This window comes from Pogona vitticeps, chromosome 4, assembly GCF_051106095.1.
Source record: "Pogona vitticeps strain Pit_001003342236 chromosome 4, PviZW2.1, whole genome shotgun sequence".
Classification (NCBI taxonomy): domain Eukaryota; kingdom Metazoa; phylum Chordata; class Lepidosauria; order Squamata; family Agamidae; genus Pogona; species Pogona vitticeps.
The window spans coordinates 198133750-198152477 of record NC_135786.1 but is presented as its reverse complement, the minus strand read 5'-3'; the positions used below and the strand labels follow the sequence as shown (position 1 = coordinate 198152477).

The window sequence follows — 18728 nt, the reverse complement described above, 5'->3', positions numbered from 1 at the left end:
ACTTCTTGAGAGGTGGCAATATTGATTCTAGTATCACCATTCTGAACTTCTTGGTGCCTATGTAAAAATTTGGATCGCTCAGATCCAAAATTGGTCTCAACCCCCCATCCTTCTTTGGAACTATGAACCCAGTGGGAAGCATTGTGTAGCATCTTTATTTAAGAGTGTAGTTACTTCTTCCTCCAGTATATGAAATAGTGTTGTAGGTTTGAAGAGACCAGGATATTAAATTCTAAGGAATAGCCATGTTGGGTGCTTTTAGTACTTATTTGTCATTGATGATGGAGTGGCCAGGTGGTGAAATACATTTCACTGGGACCATAAAAACTGGGAAGGCTTCAAATATGACAAATACTAACTATTTTGTTTTTTTAAAGATAGCACATGGAGAAGATAAATGAGGAGACAAAGATGAACAAGAAAGCAATCAGGTAAGACAAAAATAGGCTATAGACAATGCTCCAAAAAGTTTCCACAGCAGCAGCTACAGGGCACTGAAGGATTACCATTATGTGCAGGAGCATGCACACCAGAGGGCTGCTCTAAGGGTTTTTTGCTTTAAGCTCTAGAAAGTTCTGAGAAGTTTTGTGCAGGTGCAGAAACACCCACATGTGACCATGAAGAAGAATTCTATATATTTTGTTCACAAAGTTGTAAAATAATTTTGCTATGACAGTTATGCCCTCAGTTTTGTAGAGAGCAGTAAAACTGCTCTGAAGCTTATCAGAAACATTAAAATATTATAACAGTATTGATATCCTGATCCACTTATTTTCACTTTGAAATATTTCACTCAAGGCACCATAAAGAACATTAAGAAATCTTAAAATATGAATTACCAAATGAATGCTTAAGTGTGCACACTTTTACCAATGACTTCCCAAGTTAGTTAAGTGAAGTAGTAATCCTAAAAGACTGCTACAAAAAAAGGTTATTACAGGAGTCATTTCACATTATCGCCCTTCATTTTATTCAACCTATTTTATCCATCATTTACATTGCGTAGAAAATAAAGCATACCTTGCTGGTTACTAGAAGACAGTAATTTCATAAAGGGGTTCTTATAGTGCCTGACAGCAGGAGACAAGCTTGAGTGGTTTATTAAGTCATAGAAGCCAGACCACTGAATTCACAGAGGTAAATTCAGTCTCCTTGGAGCCTAGTTTTAGGCTTTTCAGCAGAGACCATTAATTTCACTAAATTGCATTGAATTACATATTGTAGGCTTGTAAAGAAAACCTGAATGAACGCAGCCTTTAAGAACCTAAACAACTAATTTCCTTTGGCATGTTGAGCCAAGCTGAGATGGAAGTCCCTTGGAAGAAAAGCCAATAGTAAAATGTTTTACAGCCTAAATCGTAACAGAATTTTCAGTCTAACCTCTTTAAACAGTCTAAATATGAACAGACCTGTTGCTCTGATTGAGATGTATTTGAAGGGGAGTTTCTTCCAGCACCATCTGCATCATCAACTTCTTCATCTGAAATCTTGAATTCTAGATCCTCTGTGTAACGTTTTCTCTTAACCTGTCTGCTAGAACGCCTTTTCTGAAAGACAGTTTTTAAACTTTATATAGAATGTCCATTCTGTTTGTTCAGTCAAGGAAGACCATGTTCCTTTTAAAAAGAAGAGCATAAGGAAAAATGCAAGGGGCTCATCACAAAACAAGGTAACACACCTGTTTTCCAGACTGCTTCTCACTATGAAATACAATTAAAACTTGGCACTAAAGCATACAAAATACAATGAAGTCTTAGCAATAAACAAATCAGATGATACAGATGAGAGAATAACAGAACAGAAAGAAGGCTATTAACGGTTTATCAGGGCATGTTACTTAGCGAACAGAGGATTACTTAGGAATTTGATGGCCTCTGAGATAAAACTAGCCCACAGTAGAACCATGCAGCTTGTGCCATTCCTTCCCATCAACCAGTTGAGGGGAAGAATTAAGCAACAACAGCTGGCTGCCAATAAAATTCAACTATTATGCAGCTCTGGCAACACCTATGTAAGTATGATGAATGATGCAATTCCTCCTAGCCTCAATATCTCTCTCCTCTACTTTAAGTCAATGTTTACCTGCAAAGGAATTATTTGACCTATATGGTTCTGTTATACCAGTGGTTCCCAACCTTTTTGAGTTGCAACCCCATTTTACAATAGCCGAGTAAACTGCAACCCCTCTGCCATGTTTGCATTAAAAAGCATTTTCATGGGATAAATTCATCCCTTCTCAGAAAGTAGAGGCTTCTCTCTCCCCCAAAGGGCCAGTTTCTCTTACATACACATGCATGCTAACTTTAATATCCTGCTCCGAAAGGTCAAGGAAGAAATTATTTAACAAAGGCTACAACATATATAAGGGACGTGGTGGTGCTGTGGGTTAAACTGTAGAAGCCTCTGTGCTGCAAGGTCAGAAGACCAGCAGTCGTAAGATCGAATCCAGACAACGGAGTGAGCTCCCGTTGCTTGTCCTAGCTCCTGTCAACCTAGCAGTTCAAAAGCATGTAAATGCAAGTAGATAAATAGTAACCACCACGATGGGAAGGTAATGGCGTTCCATGTCTAGTCGCACCGGCCACGTGACCACGGAAACTGTCTATGGACAAACGCTGGCTCTATGGCTTGGAGATGGCAATGAACACTGTGCCCTAGAGTCAGATACAACGGGACTAAATGTCAAGGGGAACCTTTACCTTACAACACATATAAAGCAAACTGTGACCCTCCCCAGCAAACACTTTGCAACTCGCTTGGGGGTCATGACCCCCCAGGTTGAGAAACATTGCTGTACACCTACAGTATGCCACTGCTATAGGACTGAAGTACAGGAGAGAGTTTTCAAGCTGCCATGGCAATGTGAACAGAGTCTCTGTGTAAAACTGGCATTTGTAATTCTACTAGTCCGTGACAGAAACTTTTTGATTTTACTCATTTCACTCTGGTCGTTTGCTTATTACACTATTTATTCAATACATTTATTGTTAATTAGCATCTCAGAATAAAAAGGAATTTCCCTGGAAAGCTCTTTGGCAGCTTTGCCCTGTACTTCCTTATGCAAGTGTAAACCCTGTTCATTACAATGGAGAGACATCCAGATAGCATAATGGCAACAGGATACGAGTCAGAAGTTTTAAACCATTTGCAAACTCATTTTTCTTTGAAAGGAGGTGGCAGGAGATGAAGAGGGGCATTGTACTAAAAGCTGGAGATGCCTGTCCTCAGAGTAAAGAAATAAAAAAAAAAGCAAAAGTCAACAATTTCAGTATGGTGGTCTTAATGCTAACTTGCATCTGCAAAAATAAGAAGAGTTGCTAAAATATAGTGGATTATTCATAGAACAAGATTTGCAAACAGGTAATTGGCATGGCTTGCCATCTCACTAAACCATCAAGTGTATAAACAATGTATAGGATGTGACTGAGTAAGCATAATGCACTTGACGCTATGAAAATGTTTTTCACCAAGTGAAAGATTCCCCCTCCAAAGATATAAGAAAATTTCCTTTTATGAATTGTTGTTGTTTAGTCGTGTCCGACTCTTCGTGACCCCATGAACCAGAGCACGCGAGGCCTCCCTATCTTCCACTGCCTCCTGCAGTTCTGTCAGTTTCATGTTGGTTGCTTCGCAGACACTGTCCAGCCATCTCATCCTCGGTCGTCCCCTTCTCCTCTTGCCTTCACACTTTCCCAACATTAAGGTCTTTTCCAGGGAGTCCTCTCTTCTCATGAGATGACCAAAGTATTGGAGCCTCAGTTTCAGGATCTGTCCTTCCAGTGAGCACTCAGGGTTGATTTCCTTTAGAATGGATAGGTTTGTTCTCCTTGCAGTCCAGGGGACTTTCAAGAGCCTCCTCCAGCACCACAATTCAAAGGCATCAATTCTTCGGCGGTCTGCTTTCTTTATGGTCCAGCTCTCACTTCCATACATCACGACAGGAAAAACCATAGCTTTGACTATTCGGACTTTTGTTGGCAAGGTGATGTCTCTGTTTTTTAAGATGCTGTCAAGGTTTCTCATTGCTTTCCTCCTAAGAAGCAGGTGTCTTTTAATTTCGTGGCTGCTCTCTCCATCTGCAGTGGTCATCGAGCCCAAGAAAGTAAAATCTGTCACTTCATATCTTCCCTTCAATTTACTAGGAGGTGATGGGACCAGTGGCCATGATCTTAGTTTTTTTGATGTTGAGTTTCAGGCCGTTTTTTGCACTCTCCTCTTTCACCATCATTACAACGTTCTTTAATTCCTCCTCACTTTCTGCCATCAGAGTGCTATCATCTGCGTATCGGAGATTGTTGATATTTCTTCCGGCAATCTTAATTCCGTCTTGGGATTCCTCCAGTCCAGCCTTCCGCATGATATATTCTGCATATAAGTTAAATAAGCTGGGGGACAATATACAGCCTTGTCGTATTCCTTTCCCAATTTTGAGCCAATCATTTGTTCCATATCCAGTTCTAACTGTTGCTTCCTGTCCCACATATACGTTTCTCAGGAGATAGACAAGGTGGTCAGACACTCCCATTTCTTTGAGGAGTTGCCATAGTTTGCTGTGGTCCACACAGTCAAAGGCTTTTGCATAATGAATGAAGCAGAAGTAGATCTTTTTCTGGAACTCTCTGGCTTTCTCCATAATCCAGCGCATGTTAGTAATTTGGTCTCTAGTTCCTCTGCCCCTTCGGAATCCAGCTTGTACTTTTGGGAGTTCTCGGTCCACATACTGCTGAAGCCAACCTTGTAGGATTTTGAGCATAACCTTGCTAGCGTGTGAAATGAGTGCAATTGTACAGTAGTTAGAGCATTCTTTGGCACTGCCTTTCTTTGGGATTGGAATGTAGACTGATCTTTTCCAATCCTCTGGCCACTGTTGAGTTTTCCAAACTTGCTGGCATATTGAATGTTGCACCTTAACAGCATCATCTTTTAAGATTTTAAATAGTTCCACTGGAATGTCATCACCTCCACTGGCCTTGTTGTTAGCCAGGGTTTCTAAGGCCCACTTGGCTTCACTCTCCAGGATGTCTGGCTCAAGATCAGCAACTATATTGTCTGGGTTGTCCGGGATATCCAAATCTTTCTGATATAATTCCTCTGTGTATTCTTGCCACCTCTTCTTGATGTCTTCTGCTTCTGTTAGGTCCCTCCCATTTTTGTCCTTTATCATGTTCATCTTTGCACAAAATGTTCCTCTAATATCTCCAATTTTCCTGAACTGATCTCTGGTTTTTCCTTTTCTGTTATTTTCCTCTATTTCCTTGCATTGTTCATTTAAGAAGGCCCTGTTGTCTCTCCTTGCTATTCTTTGGAAGTCTGCATTCAATTTTCTGGAGCTTTCCCTATCTCCCTTACATTTTGTTTCCCTTCTCCTCTCTGCTATTTCTAAGGTCTCGTTGGACAGCCACTTTGCTTTCTTGCATTTCCTTTTCTTTGGGATGGTTTTTGTTGCTGCCTCCTGGACAATGTTACGAGCCTCTATCCAAAGTTCTTCAGGCACTCTGCCCACCAAATTGAGTTCCTTAAATCCGTTCTTTACTTCCACTGTGTATTCATAAGGGATCTGGTTTAGATTATACCTGAGTAACCAGTGGTTTTTCCTACTCCAATTTAAGCTTGAATTTTGTTATGAGAAGCTAATGATCAGAGCCGCAGTCAGCTCCAGGTCTTGTTTTTGCTGACTGTATAGAGCTTCTCCATCTTTGGCTGCAGAGAATATAATCAATCTGATTTCGATATTGCCCATCTGGTGATTTCCATGTATAGAGTCGCCTCTTGTGTTGTTGAAAAAGAGTGTTTGTGATGACCAGCTTGTTCTCTTGTTCTCTTAACCACTGATTTAGACAGTGGTTAAAACATAATGCGTAAGACAGGAATAAAACTTATTTGTAGAAATTAAACTGCAAATATTATAATTCTGTTATATACCTTATGATATTGAAAATTGCACTGTAATGCAAAACAGGCATAATTTTCTGACATGCTTTATCTCTGTTACATGAGCTGCATGCTGATACATACAGCCCATTTGCTGTTCCATTGATGTGGGCAGGTAAAACAAAAAAGAAGGGGTGATTTATTATGATATCCAAAACTATTTCCACTTCCAAGCGAGCTAGGATTTGAACGATCCTGGCCTCTTTAGGAACAACAAACCAGAAACCTGGGATTGGAGGTCAAAATAGTACCCTCTAACAGCCTTTGACTGTGTGGACCACAGCAAACTATGGCAAGTTCTTAAAAAACGGGAGTGCCTGACCACCTTATCTATCTCCTGAGAAACCTGTATGTCGAAGCAACAGTTAGAACTGGATATGGAACAACTGATTGGTTCAAAATTGGGAAGGGAGTATGACAAGGTTGTGTATTGTCTCCCTGCGTATTATATGCAGAATACATCATGCAAAAGGCAGGACTGGAAGAATCCCAAATCGGAATTAAGATTGCCGGAAGAAGTATCAACAACCATAGATATGCAGAATATGTAGACTCTGATACCAGAAAGTGAGGAGGAATTAAAGAACCTCATAATGAGGGTAAAAGAGGAGAGAGTCAAAAATGGTCTCAAGCTCAACAGCAAAAAAACTAAGATCATGGCCACCAGTCCCATCACCTCCTGGCAAATAGAAGTGGGCGATGTGGAGGCAGTGACAGATTTTAACTTCTTGGGCTCCATGATCACTGCAGATGGAGACAGCAGCCACGAAATTAAAAGACGCCTGCTTCTTGGGAGGAAAGCAATGACAAACCTCGACAGCATCTTAAAAAGCAGAGACATCACCTTGCGGCCAAAGGTCTGCGTAGTCAAAGCTATGGTTTTTCCAGTCGTGATGTATGGAAGTGAGAGCTGGACCATAAAAAAGGCTGACTGCTGAAGAATGGATGCTTTTGAATTGTGGTGCCGGACTGCAAAGAGAACAAACCTATCCCATTTTGAAGGAAATCAACCCTGAGTGCTCACTGGAAGGAGAGATCCTGAAGCTGAGGCTCAAATACTTTGGCCATCTAATGAGAAGAGAAGACTCCCTAGAAAAGACCCTGATGTTGGGAAAGTGTGAAGGCAAGAGGAGAAGGTTTTGTCTATTCGAGATTGTTTATAGGAAGAAATTATAAACCAGGAATCTAGGCTACTCATTATGATTATAAAGCAGCTTAATGCTCTGAAAATGAACTAGAACAATTTGAACCTGATCCTTCTTCTAGTGTAATGGGAAGCTTCTACATGTATATCTGATTGTCCACAATTTCATATGTTATTCATCATATGAGTACCCAGCTTGCTGGGGGGGCAATGTGTAGCCTTTATAATTAAAATTGTAAACCGCCCGGAGAGTGCTTGTAGCGCTATGGGGCGGTATATAAGTCCAATAAATAAATAAATAAATAAATAAATTGAGGTTAAGCTCAACAATGTCTAAATGAAATAAGTCAGATTCAAAAACTACAGTTAAAAGCTTGCTTGTTTCAAGGAAATGATTACATGCCCTCAAGCTGATTTTGACTTACAGCAGCCCCTTCCAGGGTTTTCTATGCATAGAGTAGTCAGAAGTGGTTTACCTTTCCCTTCTTCTGAAGGCATTCTGGGACTGTGAAGCTTGCCCAAGACAAAACAGGCTAGCTCTCCTCCTGGGAGACACAGTGGGGAATTAAACTCCCAACCTCTGGCTCCACAACCAGATATCTAATTCACAATCTATCCAGCCAGCTGTTTTTAGAAAGGATAGTTAACACTGACTTACTTTCTCTGAATTCAAGTAAGTTATGATTAATGTAAAAGCGAAGCAAAACCTTCCTATCTCCTCTCGATGGCCACACCAGAGGAAAAGGCAATAGGTACCTAAACTCAAGCATTTCTGCAGCTTATTCTTTTAATACTAAACCATAGTTCAGAATTATACGAGTCATACCACAATTAGCACAAACAGTACCTGAACTCCTGCATCATCTTCTTCTTCAGGGTGTGGTGATCCTTGTGGTGTCTTTTCTACATCTGAATTTTCAGAACCTTCTTTGCCCTTGTTGCCTTTTTTCTTCACAGCACTCAATTCTGATTCTGGTTTCTTGTTACTAAAAGATAAGCAACCATCATCAGAGTTTGAATAAATGAATCTGCTATCCCATTCAGAATATGAATTTTAAATTATTTCATTACAACTGTTTCATGAATGCCAACCTAATTAACAATTTAAAAAAGTAATCAATGTTATCTGTGATTACTACCTGCAATACCACTGCAATATCCTTTTTATTTTCACTTTACTATTGCACAGCATGCACATCTTTAAAAACCAAAATGAGGATAACCTAATTCATTTGAGAGGAAAGAGGAAATTTATAGCAGCAGTCAAAAGTACCATTTTTTAAATGCCCATGATGAGACTACATGAACACAAGGGACATAAAGTCCAGTGTTGCGCACTTTTCCCTCTTTCTTATTTATCTGTTTTGCCACTGGACACACTGAGCATTTAAAATTGGAGAAAGGACAGTGTTGGAAAATACATAAACAAGAAAATCCTCCTTTAGTTGGGAAACATCTGTTTTTCAATGTAGAACTCCACTTTTATATTGTTGAATTGTCAGAAAGCTGGCAGGAGCTTTTACCTGCAAGAGTTTTGTTAGATACTTCCCTTCTGTATGTTATATTTCAGACCTGCCATCTTCAACTTGGGAACTTAATAGCTAGTGTGTAAAGCACAACATGTGAAATATTCTAAGTCTGTATTCCATATGTATGCAGCATTTTTTTAAAAATAATTATGAGTACTGAAGATAGGTTTGTGTAATAAAATTTTCAAAAACACCACATATGAATGCACACACGAACACTCATACATGTGAACATTCTCTCTCTCTTTTGCTTAGAACACAGAAGTACAGCTGCACCAGAAAGGCTAAAAGACAAACACATCAGATATTCAGTTCAGTGACACTTCCCAATATAGCTGTGACTTTACGATCCTAGAAACTGCGGCTGTGCATAGATACATTTCTTTTTGCAAAACGTATTAGTGAAATTTTATCTTGAACATCAATAGCAGAAAAAACATAAGCGATATTTGATCAAATATAAATTGAACTCAAATAGACAATCATACAAGGCACTCTAATAACCACTCCAACTCCATTGTTTTAATATAACAGTACAAAAATAAAAAAGTAAAACTCTATCCTTTTAAAATTAAAGACTATGACGAACACAATACAGATGCCGTTTTCAAAGAGTTCTAAATACTTGACAATAATAAAAATGTTTGATTTCTTCTTAAACAGTACAAGACAAATCATTTTTAAAAAATGAATCTGTACAGCATTCCCTTTCCAACCGTCCTAGTGTGCGGACTACACATGGACAGAAGTCTCCCCTACTATGAGGCTCCATTTCCAGCATTTATTTCCGCTCTAACTGCCACAAATTATACAATACTACAGCTGAACACTGGGCCCCTTTCCTTTCATCTGCACGCCAAGAGCAATCAGATTACCCTGGTAACCAGTGGTCACATGACCAGCACCTGCTCTTTTGGCTGGATGCCACTGACTAAAGCCATCTGCTTCCCTCAATCAGCTTTCAAACATTCTCAACACCTGCGCTGCAGCATTTTGTGGTTTCTTTTATCAAATCAGTGCAAAACTGCTTTGCAAACTTTACATATTTCTCAAATTTGTTTAAATCAAAGGTAAGCCTGTTGTAGTTGAACTGCTGCCAGGTAAAGCAAGTTGACAGGCTAGTGCTTTTAACCAGTGACTTCTATAAATCAGAGCTAAATCTACAATATAATTTAATAATAGTTAGGTACTCTGCGTGCACAACTGCATGTCAGTAACTTGTTTAACTTACTGAAGGTAGCACAGGCCAGATTTGATAATGAGTCAATATGCTGGAAATGCTAGTGGTTTCCTGACCTGACTCCTCTGCTGTTGAAGATTTGAAACTCCAAAAACTTACAACGCAGAAAGTTTTGTATAAGCCTTAGTACAAAGCATTATGTGTGCACATACTTTCTGCACCAGCACATTAAAAAAGAAATCTTATTATATGTTCCAGTAAGGGTCAGGTAACCTCAACACTTCCACGACTATTACTGACAGACTATCTCATGGGCTGGTAAGAGTTTGAAGGTTACGACTTTTTTTCTTTCTCTCTAGAACTACAGCACCCACCAACTGGGGCCACGTACAAAACAGTGATGTGTAGGTGGGGATAAAACTTTGAGAATCAAAGGACTAATCACCCTTTCCAGGAAACTGTTTTCACCCATGGAGTTGACCTCAGTTCTTTCACACAGAAATATGTTCCAAATTCCCCATACATCCCACATTCTTTTTCCCCCAGAAGAATATGTGCTAAGAGTATATGTTAGACTGCTGCTGTTGCTAAAACTATTCAGAAACAAAACTCCCAGCTATTGCAAATTATCTATATATCTACCAGTACATTCAGATGTAACCGTTTGATATAATCCAATGTGATTTTACTAAAGGAAATCGGAAATGGGGTTCCTATGTCTCTCCTAAATAGAACAATTTACACAAAAGACAAAACATCTAGAATACAATTTGTTTCTGTTTCAAATTTCAGACAAACACCCAAAGGCCAGGAGATGTGTGTACTTAGTAGACTACACAACTCATTAAAGGAAAGCAGCACAGATTTACTACATCCTTTTATCCACCAGTAAAGAAAGAAAAGACAGACCAACAAAAAAAAAGATGATCATAGTCTGTCTGAACTGCAGGAAGATCTACAGTATATCAGTGCTCTTCAGCCTGTAGATATACAAAATAGATTACACTTGCTCATATGGAACATTAATTGTCAAAATGGTCAACAGACACAGTTCTAGAGTTTCAAGCATATTCTAGAGCTATTCCCATTTACTTGTTAGTAGAGATGGGGGTATTCATATTCAAATATCCCTGCACAGGTGGAAATAATGAGGGTCCAGGCCCAAGGGGCCAAACTGTCCTCATGATTTCGCTGCTGCTCCACAGAGGCTACCTATTGCGCTCTTCTCCGCAATCGATTAGCCACTCTCCAACCTAGCAGAGAGGCTTGTCATCCCGCCTCCTGCCAGGACTGGGTATTCGACTGAGGACAACGTCGCAACAGGAAGCCTCCGTGGAGCTGGCAGCAGTACCGAAATCGTGAGTGGACAGTCCGTCCCCACGGAGGTGGACCCTCGTTATTTCCACCTTTGAGGGGATATTCATATATGAATACCCCCATCTCTACTTGTTAGCACTGCACATACAAAAAATGCACTATTATTACTGTGGCACATCACAGCTTGATCATTATATTCAGAATTCACACCTCTGGGAGAGGACAATTATCTTTGTCCTTACACTCAAAAAGAAAGAGAGACAATGAAAAGTACTAGAAAGCTGGTAGATTTCTTCTGAGAGTAAAATAATATTGGAGGCAGAGAACCACTGATACAAGGCAGACAGAAAAATTGTAGCACAACAGGAAAACAAAACTAAAATGGCAAGAGATACAAACAGAAGCAGTTTTAAAAATGCAGTTGATAGGGGAACAGCAAACAAGAAAACAGCAACTGATACTAATCATCATACAAATGTTTCATAAATTAGGCTACAGCTGAATCACCTTCTCCTGAACACTTAAAAAAGAATCCTCCCTCCAAGATAGGTAGACTGACAGACAGGCAGATGGACAAAAAGTAAATCCTCACATAGTAGTACTTTTAACTCCCACCAGCCTTTCCTAGAACAGTCACTAAGTAGGAATTTTGGGAACTGACATCTATATACCACTTTCTGCCGAGCCCTACTCAATGGGGCAGCATAGTCCATAATCTCACTGGGAAGCAGTGAAAAATATTTCTGTTGAACCTTAGTGTCTAAAGTTCCTAATCTGTTGCACAGGACAAACTAAACGTCCATTATATCTCGGAAATCACATCACATATAGAAAACCAAATGCGCTGAACTCAAGTGTATGAAGGAAACTCATATTTTACTTGTAATTAAAATGCTTTAAATAGTCAAAAGATACATAAGAAGTGGTGCAACACCACCACCAAGTAATACCTGCCAGGACATAGATCAATATGCAATATACAGGAAAGGTGTATGTAAAATACATCTAGTGCCATAATTACATTGACGTGACAAACAGTTGTCCTCTTCAGTATTAAAACATGGATTTCCAATAACATATCCAGAATTACATCTCTAGATGATATGAGGAGACTGAGCTCCATGTTTGGGAATTCCAATTCTTCTTTCCCAATATAGCTTAGGAATCAATAAATGCAATTATTTAAGCTTCTCTAAATTTACTCCTATGGATGGCTTGCATCCAGTCATCAACACTAAACACTAAAGCAGCACAACCTGAATTAGATGAAAAATGCAACTACTAATCAACAATATGTTTGCAGCAGGGTGGATTAAAAATGATTTCTTTTAAAAAATAACATTAATTTAAATCACGATTTAAATTTCAAAAATTATTTTTTATTTAAATAGTTAATACAGTAATATTTGTATTCAAATCATGATTTAAATCACATCCACCCTGGTTTGCAGTAATGAATTTGGGGTTTCTTAACCATCATATTGCATGTAAGTATGATGGTCATTACACTGTTTACTGGGTAAACAAGATTTTACAAGGAAAGCCATGCTGTTGTCCAACGTTCCCTCTTATTTTCAGTATGGGGCTCACGTGTGTGACTCTGCTCCCCCGCGAAGGGTTCTGTTGTGACCAGAAACAAATGGGCAGAAAACAATTCTTGTGGGTGTGCGGAGGAGGAGGAGCCCAGCATAGGGGGGCAGTGTTACATGCATGCAGGTGCATACCTTAGAGGAAGCCTTGGTGTTGTTGTATTTTGGGCTTAAATACTTTTCCCAAACTAGTTGGTAGCTACTTCTCTATCCCATATGTGACAGTGGTCACAAAAACATACAACTGTATTTCCCCAGCAATAAAAATGTTATAGCACTTTACTGTGACTCCTATATCTGTGTTCTCTTGCTTTCTCCTATCTAGCAGGAGAACAGACCACAAAGACTCTGGCCACCTTCCATATACCAGAAAAATGCAGCAGTGCAGAATGACTACTGTGGCTGAGTCTCCTGACAGAGTCTACCCTTGGGTCAATCCTATGTCCTAGTTCCTTCCTCTCCTGCTGTCTGGCTGTAGTGCCAGAAGGCAAGGAGAAGAACACTGAGTAAAGCACCTTGCTGGGTTTTCACAGTACAACATTACTGACCAATCAGATTCCCTCTATTCCTTACAGAAGGCAGACGAAGCCAATGAAGCATTGCTTTACAGTATGCCTATTTCAGTGAGACAGCACTAATAGCAGCAACCTGTTCTGGCTCTCTCTTCAATAATGGAACAATGCTTGGATAGTGAGCCACAATTATCACAGTTTCTCTTACAGAAAGAAGAAATCCATAAGTGCAGCTAACAAACTCAAGACAGCAAAAATAGGGGAAGAAGCAGAATGTGGGAAGCTAAATCTGACGTATATCAAAACTTTATGGATCTGCACAAATATCATAGATGTGGGCTCCATCTAGACATTAAGAATTTAAAACTTTAAATATAAAAATCTGACTTATATTCAATTAGTCAACGGGGTTGCCACTGAAATTTTGTTTTTCATTTCCCTGACTTTCCTTACCAACATTTGTCACTTTCCCTGGCCACCATTCAAATATAACCCACAAGTTAAAAAATGAATAGGTTCTATTGCATTAATGCAAATCTTAATGAAATGTTCCACTCTACAACTACACAAGTCTCAACTGCAAAAATATTTGTCAAAGTAAGAGATTTTATATCAGCTTATCTTTATAACGTGCTTATCTTTATATGTAAGTTAAATGCAGTACTAGCAGGTAGGGATCAGAACAGTTATATGTTTAACGTTTGTATCTTGCTAAACGTTTAAAGTAGTCTTGCTTTGCAAATGCTACAGGCAGACCTTGGAATTCATGCAGAGAAGAGCAAAACAAACACATTAGGCTGGTTGCTGGGGGAGGAGATGAGAAAAGGGTGGAGCAGGGAAAGGGATTCATTAAGTTTTACTTGTATTCTGCTACTTCTCTATTCCAGTTGCCACAAGAACAGATCATGCTCTTGCAGCAGCAGGTCAAAAATCCACTGCTTAAATATATTTTAATCACAATTTCCCTGACTTTCCCTGACTTCAGACCAATTTCGCTGACTTTCCCTGACCAATTTCCATTTCCCTGACTTTCTAGAAAGTGGCAACCCTGGGATTCAACTAGTTCATGTACACTCAGTACTATCTATGGTGCATCTACAGTGGACCCTCGACTTACAGACGGCTCGACTTACAGACTTTTCGAGTTACAGACTTCTCTGGCTGCAAAATTTAGATTCGACTTGCAGCCAGAGAATCGACTTACAGACCAGAAAAAAACCAAAATGGAATAAAAATAGAATAAAAACCACTGGTTATGGGATTAATCGGTTTTCAGTGCATTGTAGGTCAATGGAGATTCGACTTACAGACTTTTCGACTTGCAGCCACCATTCCAATACGGATTAATTCCTTAAGTAGAGGGTCCACTGTACTACTAGAGTTCTTCAGGATCTCAGACAGGAATCTTCTGCAGTCACATCTATTAATGCCAAGAACCTTTTGCATGCAGACAATATGAACTGAATAATGCCTCATCCCATAAGACATTTTTATCTCAAAAAGACTACATGGTAAAATGGGTGTAAGTACAGTATGTAATTCTGCCATATAATAGTAGAGATACATAATTAGTATAAAGCAGGATTTATGTGTCTCAGAAATTTCAGAAACCTCACACAATTTCAGAAAACAAATCAACCCAGAAGAATCAATGTACAGTATTATGCTGGCTTTTGCAGAGAAGATGGTTGTTAAATTTAAAAGCCGCTGACCAATGCAGAACTACTGCTAACAAAAACCAATTTTCTCATTTTCCTTTTATTGTAAATTTATCAATGTACAATGTAACCCTTCCCCTCTTGCCATGTAAATTGCGGATGCTTCACATAGAATCATAGAGTTGGAAGGGTATAAGGCAGGGGTCTCAAACATGTGGCCCCCACCTTGTCTGCCCCCCTGAAGTGCCCACGCGTCCTCTGCTGTCAAGAGTAAAAAAAAGCCTCGCCTTGCTCACCGGCTCTCTCCCAAGACAGCGCCTCTTGCACCCTCCTTCTGGAACTGCAGCCTGCCTGCCAGCCCGCCTGGCTAAGGAAACTCCTGGTCAACTTCCTCGGATTCTTGCTCTGCTTGGCGGAAAATCTGGCCCAGCCTCTCCCAGCCTCTGCCTCCAGTGGCCCCCAGGTGAATTGAGTTTGAACCCCCTGGTTTTATTTATTTATTTATTTATTTATTTATTTATTTATTTATTTATATATATATATATATATATATATATATATATATATATATATATATATATATATATATATATATATATATATATATATATATATATATATATATATATATATATATATATATATATATATATATATATATATATATATATATATATATATGCCGCCCATCGAGACATAGTCTACTCTATAAGGCCATTGAGTCCAACTCCCTGCTCAATGCAGGAATCCAAATCAAAGCAGATCTGACAGATGGTTATCCGGTTTTCTCTTGAATGCCTCCAGCATTGGAGTGCTCATCACCTCCCGAGGTAATTGGTTCCATTGTGGTACTGCTCCAGCAGTTATGGAGTTTTTCCAGATATTCAACCTAAATCTGGCTTCCTGTAGATTGAGCCCATTGTTATGAATCTTGCACTTGGGGTGATCGAGATCAGATCCTGCCTCTCTTCTGTATGATTACTATCCAAGTATTTGAAAAGTGCTATCATTATCTATTATCTCAACCTTCTTTTCTCAAGGTTAAACATGCTGAGTTATTCCAGTCTTTCCTCACAGGACTTGATTTCCAGTCCGCTAATCATCCTTCTGAGATTTTACCTTCTTGGGCTCCATAATCACTGCAGATGGAGACAGCAGCCACAAAATTAAAAGACGCCTGCGTCTTGGGAGGAAAGCGATGACAAACCTTGACAGCATCTTAAAAAGCAGAGATATCACCTTGCCAACAAAAGTCCAAATAGTCAAAGCTATGGTTTTTCCTGTAGTGATGTATGGAAGTGAGAGCTGGACCATAAAGAAAGCTGACCGCCGAAGAATTGATGCCTTTGAACTGTGGTGCTGGAGGAGGCTCTTGAGAGTCCCCTGGACTGCAAGGAGAACAAACTTATCCATTCTAAAGGAAATCAACCCTGAGTGCTCACTGGAAGGACAGATCCTGAAGCTGAGGCTCCAATACTTTGGCCATCTCATGAGAAGAGAGGACTCCCTGGAAAAGACCTTAATGTTGGGAAAGTGTGAAGGCAAGAGGAGAAGGGGACGACAGAGGATGAGACGGTTGGACAGTGTCACTGAAGCAACCAACATGAATCTGACCCAACTCCGGGAGGCAGTGGAAGATAGGAGGGCCTGGCGTGCTCTGGTCCATGGGGTCACGAAGAGTCGGACATGACTAAACAACTGAATCATCCTTGTTGCCCTCCTCTGAACTTTCTTAAAGTGTGGTGTCCAGAACTTGACACAGTACTCTAGTCTAAATTATGCCTAACCACTGCTGAACAGAGGGGGATTAGCACAAAGGGTCCATGAGAACTAAATTCTACGGATGGATAAAAATTTTCTTCAGTTTGAATTGCAAGGAAAAAGTACCAAATTGTCAGTTTCTGAAACTAAACAAGAACACATTCAATCTTGATATTTATAGTTTTTGGAAGTATGCAATCCCATTCACATGAAACATAATTTGTACACAAATATTTCATTTTTACATTCATTTTAACTTATTTATTTATTTCTAAACTTCTTTCTCAAAAAAAAGGATCCAAGCTGGTTTACAAAAGACTCACATACAAGACCACAATATGTTACAGCAACAAAATCATGATGAAACACAAAAAAACTAAAAACCCAGTAATTAAAAGGTTACGACCAGTTAAATACACATCATGAAACTGTAAATTATACTGTACACTTTAAAACTTGTGTCTCACCAGTGCATTCATTTTCCAAAGGCCTGCCTGAAAATGTTTTTGACCACCAAAAGAAGGACCATAGTGAGGGGTCAATGTATTCTCCCTTGGGAGAGAAAGCCATAGCCTGGGAGCAGCAATCAGAAGTGCTCTCTCCAGAGCCCCACCAAACATGCTTATAAAAGAGCAGAGAAGGCTTTCCCAGGAAGATTTCAAAAGCTAGGGAGTACAGTGGTGCCTCGCCTGATGATGTTAAGTCGTTCCAGCCAAATCAAACATCGTCAAACGAAACGCATTAAAACCCGGTTAATGCGTTCCAATGCGCTGAAAACTCACCGTCCAGTGAAGATCCTCCATAGGGGCGGCCATTTCCCATGCCTGTGCAGCGAGGAATCCGTCCCTAAGCACAGCGGGGGGCCATTTTCTTCAGCTGGCGGCCATTTTGAAGCCCGACGATCAGCTGTTTTTGATCGTCGTAAAGCAAAAATCAGTTCCCGAAGCAGGGAACCGATCGCCGCTAAGTGAAATTCCCCCATTTAGACCATTGTTTTGCGATCGCAAAAACCTCATCGTAAAGCGATTTCCTCATTAAGCGAGGCAATCGTTAAGTGGGACACAACTGTATATGGAAAGATACAGTCCTGGACCCAAACCATATCTAGCTGTATAGGTCATAAGCAATATTGTGAACTGGATCTGGATCTGGAATGGACCCATAATCAGTGAAGCTGTTGTAACAAGGGAGATATATGATGCCAGTCACTGGCCTTAGTCAACCATCTGGCAGCAATGTTTTGAATCCAGCCCCATCATTACAGTAATCCAAGTGGGATAATTATTATTATCTTTTTTTTCCTCATCTGTGACACTGCAATATGCCAAGGAAATAAATGATATGCCTTTGACCAGTTCAAGAGCTGATGTTTGACAGATTAATGGTGTATCTTATTGATTTATTTAAAACCTCAATTCAATTATGAGTGTTACTGGACAGTTTTCACATGCATGGGCAATGTGTGGCCTACAGCAGCAAGTTTTCTTTACAGATATTACCCTGTTTTAAGCACCATCTCTATTTATTCAGTAAATTACAGTGGTGCCCCGCATGACAATGATAATCCGTTCCGTTAAAGTCGCTGTACAGCAAAATCATCGTCATGCAAAAACAAAAAACAAAAAACCCATTGGAATGCATTGAAAATCGGTTAATGCATTCCAATGGGGAAAACACCTCTTTGTCCAGTAAAGATCACCCATAGAGAACCGCCGATCAGCTGTTTAAAATCGCTGTCTTCCGAAGCTTCTGTCCGGATAACAGCCATTTTGCGGAGCCAGAAAAAACATCATTTTGCAAACAAACGGTTCGCGAAGCAAGGACCTAATCAACATAAAGCGAATTTCCCCCATAGGAACCATAATTTTTCGATCGCAATAGCAATCGCAAAAAAAATCATCATCAAGCGATTTCGACCTTTACTGGGGTAAGCGTCTAGTGGGGCACCACTGTACAGTGAATTTAGGCTTGAACAGACACACTTAAGATGTTCAAAGTATCTACAATCACCATTATACTTTTAACTGGTTAATCCCACCTGCAGAACACTTCAGAGCACTTTGAATAACCCTAAGGTTTCTTTAGGTATTTCTCTTCTCTCTTAGTC

The 18728-nt window shown here is 39.7% G+C and overlaps 1 protein-coding gene across 11 annotated transcripts in view; it reads right to left on the bottom strand.

The window, feature by feature from the left end:
• CHD7 (chromodomain helicase DNA binding protein 7) overlaps positions 1-18728 on the bottom strand; it is a 195854-nt gene that overhangs the window by 70179 nt on the left and 106947 nt on the right. For all 11 annotated transcript variants that reach the window (XM_072998969.2, XM_078393767.1, XM_072998966.2 and 8 more), the window contains 2 exons: positions 7923-8061; positions 1410-1547 (listed from right to left, as the gene is read on the bottom strand). In XM_072998969.2, coding sequence (XP_072855070.2) covers positions 1410-1547; positions 7923-8061 — 277 coding nt within the window. The remainder of the gene's footprint in view (positions 1-1409; positions 1548-7922; positions 8062-18728) is intronic.